The sequence below is a fragment of the Rhizophagus irregularis genome, chromosome 9, assembly GCF_026210795.1.
Source record: "Rhizophagus irregularis chromosome 9, complete sequence".
Lineage (NCBI taxonomy): Eukaryota > Fungi > Glomeromycota > Glomeromycetes > Glomerales > Glomeraceae > Rhizophagus > Rhizophagus irregularis.
This window is the reverse complement of record NC_089437.1, coordinates 5,027,272-5,037,119: the sequence shown is the minus strand read 5'-3', so window position 1 is coordinate 5,037,119 and position 9,848 is coordinate 5,027,272. Positions and strand designations below refer to the sequence as shown.

The 9,848-nt window shown below is 31.7% G+C and overlaps 2 protein-coding genes across 2 annotated transcripts; both read left to right on the top strand.

The window, feature by feature from the left end:
- Window positions 1-889: 889 nt before the first annotated feature.
- Window positions 890-5,413, top strand: OCT59_030150 (uncharacterized protein; the record flags this gene model as incomplete). The annotated part of the gene is made up of 11 exons (XM_066146471.1): window positions 890-1,354; window positions 1,436-1,626; window positions 1,700-1,763; window positions 1,844-1,974; window positions 2,051-2,261; window positions 2,337-2,474; window positions 2,547-2,645; window positions 2,728-2,829; window positions 2,907-3,512; window positions 3,582-5,337; window positions 5,406-5,413. The coding sequence occupies 11 exons, from the start codon at window positions 890-892 to the stop codon at window positions 5,411-5,413; spliced, it is 3,771 nt and encodes a 1,256-aa protein (XP_065995112.1).
- Window positions 5,414-5,438: 25 nt separating this feature from the next.
- On the top strand, window positions 5,439-9,105 carry OCT59_030149 (uncharacterized protein; the record flags this gene model as incomplete). The annotated part of the gene is made up of 4 exons (XM_066146470.1): window positions 5,439-5,498; window positions 5,575-5,708; window positions 5,797-8,970; window positions 9,096-9,105. 4 exons carry the CDS (start codon window positions 5,439-5,441, stop codon window positions 9,103-9,105), a joined length of 3,378 nt encoding a protein of 1,125 aa, XP_065995111.1.
- Window positions 9,106-9,848: the final 743 nt, after the last annotated feature.

Below are 9,848 nucleotides of genomic sequence, written 5' to 3'. Positions count from 1 at the left end.
AATCTCAGCATCAAGTAATTTTTTTTTTGCTCTCTCACATTTACAAAAAATATCTATAACTAATTTGTTTTGCTTACATGATTCTCATCTTCACACTCTTTTATTATACTAAATTTCTGAAATAAATTATTTCATCCATTTTGGCTAAATTCAGTTTTCTGAATTTAGGATGATTTGCAGTATAAAATCAGCCGTGAAGCAACTGCCATTCGATGCCATTCAGAAAATATTCAAAATTAAACTTCAACAGCAATTTGACTAAAATTAGCATTTAAATTCAGTATATTTAATATATTTTGTAATATTAATTTTCAATTATTTTAGACTCATAAATCACTTAATGTATATCAAAAAAAAGAATTTCTAATCAAAGAAATTAGATATAAAGAATGGAAAGAGTAAGAAAAGAACAAGAAAGGAAAAAAAGTAATAAAGTCACACTTCCCTTTTTCATATTTTCCTTTTTAGTTAAAATTAATTAGTTATGTTTAATTAAAACTAATACCAAGCAATCAATAAAGATGAATGGCAGTGCAATTCAACTAGATATTTTTGTATTGCTTAATATTATTAATTTAAGTAAACTTAAAAGTCAAATTGAATAAGGCTAAAAAAGAACACGCGTCAAATAACTGCTACGCGTCGAAATGTCTGTTTTCTGATTGGTTGTAAATGTGAAATTCACGTGATCTAGAAATGCCTACCGCGCAGTAGCTAAAATTTATTGCGAACACAAAAAATCGTAAACAAAAACTATACTTCGTTTTTTAAAGCAATATTCTTTGGCTGGTAAAAGCTGTTTTTTCGGCTTCCAGTGAACAACTTTAACGGAAGAACTAACAAACCCGTCTTGTACAGATATTAAACATTAATAATAAATATTAAAAAAATGGGTGTACATCCATTGTTAAATTCGTCTCAATCGTTAGTGGCAAATGATACAAGTGCTACAGAAACTTCGACAGGACTTAGTTACCCGGTTGTCCTTTCACCGGAAGAAAGCGCTGGCAATTTAAATAATACACCAGCGACAGATCGATTATCTCCGTCAGCTTCGGAAAGTGAATTGGTTCCTGGTTTATCTCATTCTTCACCAATTAACAACAGTAACGGTCCGGGGTATTATTATAATGGTACTGCTAATGTCGCCGCAAGCCTGGATCATGGTACCTCTAATCATACTACAACTATAGTTATGTCCTCACGCCCAACTGTTGATAATATGGCTGCAGATAACCGTACGTCGTTGCCGCTGGAACCGAAAACACCAGCTGAATATGCCTTGAATATTTTGTTCAGGCAATTTGCCAAAGTTGCTGAAAAGAAGTTATCTATTATAATGAATCAGAGCGTGGTATGAATTTGAATAATAAATTTCGTTAAACATTTTCAATTTTGCTAAAGCTAATATTCTTTTATCATGATTTTTATTCAGGACCACGAGCCAGATTTCGCTGTCCATTTAGGATCCGGTGTTGATCAATCTTTTGATAAGTTATTAAATTCTTTGGGTTATATCGCGAGACATAAGCCGAAACCAGTAATTGATGCTGTTTTATATTGGAGAAGAGAAAGACAAGATTCAAAGCAAGATATTCCGGATGCGCCATCGCATAAGCGCAACTTGTAAGTGATTCGATCAATTAATTTGTTTGTTGAAATTAAGGTATACTTAGTCAATTAATTTTTAACATGTTAGGAGTGATACTGCATTAATAAGTCGAAATAAAGAGATTGAAAATATTCTTCTTGAACGAAAAAGGGTACAGCTTGATTAATAAGAATTTACGTTCTTGACAAAAAAAATATGTTTTTTTGACCAACTTCCTTTTAATAATGATAGCAAGCCACATTATATATAGTGTCTCGCACTCTTATCGAAATAGTAAAACAAATACAACCAGAGACTCTTCGAGATGACGTAGGTAAACAAATGGAGGATCTTGTATTTAAGCTTATCTTAGAAACTAAACCGTAAGTTTTAGTATATATAATTTTGATTAATTAATTGTGATTTTATTTATCAATCCTTATTTATATTCATTATTAGAGAGGAGATACAACGTTCGAGACATACATATGCTGTTTACGAATTATTTGCAGAACTTATAGGTGGATTATCAAAGATACGTTTCGTGTCTGTATCTGATAGATTTATAGCAAAGTTGGAAAGTTATATGAAATTACCTCCACATGCAATAAAAGAACATGAAACAAAAATTGAACTGTTGATTAAGGGAATGCACTATTTGCAATTGAGGGTAGATTTTTTTTCTTAATATTTTTTTTTTTACTCTTTTTTTTTTAAAAAAAAAAAATTCTTAATATTTGAATAGATATATCCAAGCGAGGAGTTAGAAGAAACAGCAGAATTTTTGCAGAGTTTGGCTGGATTTTTAAAATCAGCACATGGAGTAAGAATAAAGCATGCATATGCCGACCTATTTGTTAGATTATTAATGCCAATTGCTGGGGTAAGGCGGAATTTGTTATTAGACGTGATGTTAATTTCGTACATTGTTAATAAACTACTATTATTTTCTTAGATTGCAGAATCAGAAGTAAATGTCCCGGCCTGGGTTAAAGCCGTAGAGATGATATACCCTAAAGCATGGAAAATGACTGTCAAACCACGACATTTGCGAGTGAGTAAATAAGAGCGTATTTAATATTGATATAAATTTAAATTTATACATTCGATATTTTTTTTTTGTTTTTTTTAATTAGGTTGCTTATCCACTATTTACTACGTTATTATGCGTCAGTCAGAGAGATTATTTTCTTGCCCGTTTAAACGAATGTTTAAGTAGTTGTTATGCAAGATTTAAGGTTATTTATTTATACATAAATATTAAGTATAAATGCTAATGCATCAAATTTTAATGGATATTTTTAATATTTCATAGGACAAATCTTTGCGACAAGTGGCCATGAGTTGTGTGATTAGACTTTTGTGGACATATTTATATCGATGCTATGAAGGGACATCATCTACATATAAGAGGCTAGAAGAGATAATCAAAGTTATTTTTCCACCAGGTCGAAGAAGCATTGTTCCTTCTGAAACTAATTTAGATTTATTTGTACAATTTGTTCAATTCATTGGAATGAAACATTATGAATTTTGCATGAAGCATCTTATTTTTGTGTTAATGAACTCTGACATTTTAACATCATCAAAAATTTCAATCGATTACATAATGTCTGATAGGATGCGAATTGGAATTCGGTCTTTTATGTTGTTATTGTCGAACATACAATCTTCTGAATCAAAACCAACCTTTCCTGGAAATACTGATTTATTATCACCAAAGAATTGTATTGGAGTGAAATTTACATCCGAAGTTCTTCCAGATGAAATTTATAATCGTGCTGGTTTAAAAGAACATTTTGACAAATTTTGTGAGATAGCTCATAAAATTGCTGTAATATTAGACATGTATTTTGGGTTTACTCCTGTGTTGGATGATAAACCTCAGGCTAGTCGGTCTCCTTCTTCTTTAGCCACTGTAGTAAGTGCTGTTAGTTCAGTTAGTGAAAGTGCAAGCATAACTTCTTATAACTCAATTGTTCCTTTAAAGGACAAGCCGTATTTGAATTTATTAAAGGATTACGTTGATTCACTTCCTCGATTGTTGCCAAATAGGACAGCAAATTACAAATTGGTCGAAATGTTATGTAAATATACAGTTCATCTCGATCCAGATCTTGCTATCTCATCTGCTTTAGCGTTGCGAAGAATTGCGTATCAGTGTGGGGCTGCAATAGTTGTTATGGCTTTCTCCCGCATTGTATATAAAATTGACGATAAATATACCGATATTTTAACTGGAGAACATCCAGTGAATGGGACCAAATATAGTGGTGTATTGCGGTTATATTTAGATTTGCTTCGCATTTGGCTAATGCAATTACAACGGAACAATCCAAATGAAGTATCAAATCGTACAACTATGTCACCGAAAGTGTCTAATGATGTAGAAGATCCTAGCATATGGACTATTATTGAAGAAGCTGAAGCAAACGGGTTATTTTTCCTTTGCAGCACTTCGTGTCTTATACGAAAGTATGCAATCAATATTCTTCATCTCGTTGCTGATCTTGAACGAGAGTTTGATGAACGAAATGAAAAAAAGCAATCTAAACGTGTACGTCGAAATACTTCTGCGAGTGGTGAAAGTAAAGTATCTGGTATCTCAGGAGTAGATGATGACGGTAGAACAATATGCGATAAGAATCTTGATGAACATGGATTATTTAACAGTGATTCGATAAAACTATTCTATTCCGCTACCAAAGACAATGATCAATCGTACGATCGAGTAATTCATGTTCTTACACGTGGAGGAGGCGATTTGATTATTTTCAATACCGATTTACAAAATTCCTTATCGATTGTTGAAAGTGTTCTGCTTCAAAAATATCAACAAGAAGGAAAAAGAGACATTTTATTACGATTAATTGAAAGTGATGATGCCAATGAATATAGAATATGGTCAAGATGTTTTCCAAATTTCATGAAAATATGTTTTAAATATTTTCCTGTTACTGTAGCTTTATGTCGAAATAATGTATGTACTCGATTATTGCAAATGCAGAGTTCTATCGCTAATGCTTCAGATGCGACAACACGTACTCCTACTACGACTTTATCTATGCCAAAGTTTCATTATCAAAAAATGCCGGTTGCTGCAACGGATGATATTATTGAACAGTGGAAATTTTATTTGCTCGTAGCCTGTTCAACTATGACAGGTTCAGTTATGACAGATAATTATGTACGTAGTCGTTCTGAACAATCATCAGAACGTACAATGTCTGCTAGGACTTTGTTTAAGATGGTTTTACCTTTCTTAGCTTCTGAGAGTAAGATTAGTAATGCTGTGGTAACCTCTCTAGGCAATATTAACGAAAATGTATATAAAGTGTTATTAGAAGACATGCAACCATATTTTAGACAAGTATGTGATGATTACAAGCTTAGAACAAGTAAGCAATACTCAAACGTTCACAAAAAAGCTCGAAAAAGTGATAAGCTGCGACCTGAATTAGCTCATGTGTATCAACTCACTGCTCATTTCCTCGTTAAAGAAGAATATGTACGTGATAGGACAATTGTTGATTGGATAATGAACTTTATTAATGAAACTTATACATTCCTTGGAGATCCTGATGTTACTTCGGATTGGTGGGAATGGAATAAACTTCGTATGTACTTTTGCGGAGTCGTTGAAAAATTATATGATGGGATGTCATCGGCGAATGTTGATAGCGAAATAATGTCTCCTGCAATGAGAGCTTCGCTTTACTTAATGATTGAAGAATGGTGCGGTCATGGTAAGAAAGGATCGCAACATAAAGCGAGTGAATCTAAAATGATTAATATGTTTATGGATCAATATAAGGACTCTGAAGATAGACGCCCAATGACTACCGCAATGGAAGGTGAACGAAAATCTTTAGAGTTCGCAGCTTTGAATGCTATGGCCTCATTATGTGTATGTAACCTTTATGGAACATTTGAAGTATTTGTTATTTAAGTAGAATTTATTAACACTTAACTTTATGGTTTAGAAAGGACCTTTAGTTATGAATGACAAGAATTTACCAAAGAAGTCACAATCACCTTTACTTGATGCTAATAGTGTATTTGCATGGATTCAATCAGTTTTTGAGAACCTTCAAGATAAACTTCACCCCATTGCAAGGTTAGTAATTTATTTTAATTTGTTAAAATAGATTAATTTTTTAATTAAGATAATTAAGATGATGTTTTTTTTTCTTTCCAACGGATAGAAAAGCTCTTGAAGGCTTGTTGATATCAAATTCTCACGTGCCACAATTCCTTGAAATTGCAATCCGTCATTGTTACTCTGGAAAACCAACACTTAAAAGTACGCAGGGTTATTTTTTTGCTGTGGCGGAAATTTTTTTCAGAGAAAATGAATATCCTTGTGAAAGAGCATGCAAAATAATGGCTTTGGCTCTTTTTAAAATTGGGGATGCTGAATTAGAAGTTCGTCAGACTGCTCTTAGATTATTAAAGATTATAGAGAAAAGATTTTTTGGCGAGACTTGCTCTGATGAATTTGAAGTTGGTATATCAAGTCAAGTATCCTCAATTTACAAACAAACTCAAATTCAATTATCGGCACGTCTTGCAGAAAAAGTCCGTAAAAGAGATGAAGAAAAGCGGAACCATTTAATTAATGATCAAAAACCGAAAAGTTTTAAAGATTTATATGAGGAAACTCATTATATGCTTTCAGAGATTACAAACCGTTTTGAATTTGTTCCGGACAAAATAAAAAAAGATGTACTTTGTTATTTAGTACCTTGGGTTCGTAATGTTGAATTGCTTCTATTCGATGATTGTGAATTGCAAACCACCACCTTTGTAATGATATCAAATCTATTTTTCATTACTGTCAAATACGGAGATTTGTTCATCAAGGAAATTGAAAAACTTTGGCAACAGTTAGTCATTGGAGAATATGGTCGGAATGTTCGTGCAATTGTCAAATATTTAATTGACGTTGGATTGGAAAAAAGAAATCCTATCTTTGTTTTGCATGCAAAAAGAGTGTTCATTTATTTGGGACGTACTGCTACATGCTCTGCTGTAATTGATGCTCTAATCAACGAAATAACACCAAAATCCATGACTCCTCAACCTAAAGAACCAAAAAAGGATATTGATATTGAAGAATTAAAGACAGGCGGCATGTATCTTTCCAAGATTGAGGATGCAATGCCTCAACATAATAAGCGACCCATTTTTTCATCAGGACAGTTAGCGATGTTATATATGGTTGATATGGCAATTGAGGCTAAACCAGATTTCGAGTTGCATCTTCCAAGATTACTCCACGTTTTATTTGTACAATTGGATGCAGTTAATCCACTCATTAGTGAGGAAACTCGATCGTTATTAGTGAATCTGATTCATTCCGTTATACTTAGTAAATGTGTTTATCCTGAAGTAGTTAAAGTTGCACGCTCTTTAATAGCAGAATTAAAAGCTAAAGAAGGTTCACGATTGTGGGAATATGAAGATATAACTTATCATAATCGAACAATTAGTAGTCTTGCAGATTTGGAAAAGTTGTCTAAAGATGTTGTTAACATATTCGGTATCGTTGTTTATGGTGAAAGTAACAAAGAAGACCTTAAACAAATGTGGGGTGAAATGGCGTTACAATGGGCAACTTCTTGTCCAGTCCGTCATATAGCCTGTCGTTCATTTCAAATATTCCGCTCTCTGAATCCAGTATTTAACGAACGTATGCTTGCAGATGTACTTGCTCGTTTATCAAACACTATATCGGATAATTCAGATGATTTTCAAGGATTCGCACTGGAAATATTAATCACATTAAGTTATGTCGTTGATTGGCTTGAACTTGGTACAAAAGAAATATTTCCTCAGTTACTATGGGCCATTATTGCATGTCTTCAAACAATTAATGAGCCTGAATATTTGGAAACTTTATCTATATTAGATAAAATTATAGATAAATTCGATTTATCAGATGAGGAAAATCAGGCTTTGGTATGGAATTTCTTCCCAAAACATAAATGGCGCGGCCAATTTTATGGAATACAACCATTATTAATGAAAGGAGTTCGTTCTGCTACAGCATGTCATCAAACATTTGAAATGCTAAAGAAATTACTATTTATAAGAGATGACCAATTAATCGATCCAAGTAACGGAAGACTTTTGTACCTTATTCTTGCAAATCTTCCGAGATTTGTTCATTCGTTAGAGGACGAATCGATACGAGAAGAATGTAAACAATGGGCAACTTATTTGTCAGAATTTGCAGAACATCAAGATCGGCAAAATCTTAATAGAGTATTAATATCTTTCATTAAAGGAAAGTTTCGCACTAAAGATGATTTTTTAAAGCAAATAATATTGTGTATTAAAGATAACTATTTTCCAGATTATGAAGTGGAAACATTATTATTCCTTATGAGCTTATTATCAAATAGATTACCTTATTACAAATTAAAGACTATGATCATTATTAAGATGTTATTGCCTCATATTAATACGAAAAGGGAGGAATTTGTTAATATTGGATCAGAATTAATATTACCATTACTTCGACTCTTACAAACTCAATATTCTCAAGACGCTTTGGAAGTACTTGATGAAACCATATCAATATCTGGAGGACCAAAAGATAAACAAATACTCAGAATGAGTATTGCAACACGAAAAAGAAATAATGTAGAAGGAACGGCAACACTTTTTGGTGAACCCGATGATTCAGGATGGGCGATACCTGATAGAACTACGGATATGGAAGCCACAAGAGAGAATGTACATGCAGTATGTTATACGTGTAAGGTAGCACCACAAGATCAGGATTACCAATTCTTTACCGAAGATACAACACAAAGTTATGTTGAAGAAGTTCCTACAAGAGAATATAGATTCCGCGAGATTGCATCCAAATTGCAAGATTTGAATGAATACTTTCTTCCTGGTGACGATGTAGTTAGTAGCAGTGGAAGCGTCGGTAGTGTAAGTGGAAGAGCAATGACACTAGCTTCAACATACCAGATACCAAGTATTAACGAACAAGATTTCGGGGGAGATTTTGTTGAACCAAGTCCGAATGAATATGAATCTAGGGCTGATGCAATATTACAAAGAAGTTTATCAAAATCCCCATCAAATAGCTCATTTAAAAATTATGTTGAACCTTTTACAACAAATTCTAATTCCAATAATAATATACCACCATATAATAGTAATTATTTGCTACAAAGAGAAAATGATGAGTTTGCAGATTTTCAGACGAGTTCAGCCTCTTCAAGTGACGATGATGATACAGGATCATGTGATGATAATGAATCGATACTTTCTGAAGGGAATAATGGTTCTTTTCAGCTAGAAAATTTAATTCAAAGAACTCGAGGATCCATAAGTTCATCACATGGTCATACATCTTCAATGTAATATATTTAAACTTTTAAATTTTATAAATACTTAATTTATTATTTTATAATTATTTATTCATTACATTTATAAATATTAACAACTATTTGTATTTTTTTGTTAAAAAAAACATTGTTAATAGATACATGTAAAACTTTAAAACTTTAAATATATTTATAATATATATACCAATAATAATAAAGGTATTTTAAAACTGTAGTCAATTAATAATCTTTTCAAATTATTAAATGCTTTATTTTAATGAAATAATGTTCTGAAAGTAATTTACTAATTGGCCAGTTACTAAGTTGTATAAAAAATATCTATTACGTAAGCCTGATAAAACAGTTACTTGGCACAACGTGATCTCTTAACTGCGGCACTATCGTGTCTTACATGCATTTGCAATAAGAATATGATCAGTGAAATTAGCCGAGTAAATCTGAAAAAAATGATTTATTTACACTATTAAACAAAATAAACAATATATTATATACATTATTTTCTTTCTTTTATTAAAATTTTTGTTACAAAAATATGAATAACTTCAAGTATTCATCAAATATTGGTGAAAATTAAGTTACAAATAGTTTTGGTCTTACTGAATAACTTTCACTAAACATTTAGAATTGATTTACTTTGACCAAAGTACCCAAATTATACTGTGAAATTAATGATGCTGGATAAAACTGAAATATTTAGTTATTTAACAAAACTGATAAAAGATAAATGCCAAAATTCAATATTTTATGATTTTTTATAGATTTAATTACTTATAAAATTATTATATATAAATTTTATTAAAGTATAATATTGTTTAAAAAGAATTTATAAAACCATTAGGGCTGTGACATATATTACGTAATATCAATTTAATATAAACGCTTACCCCCAC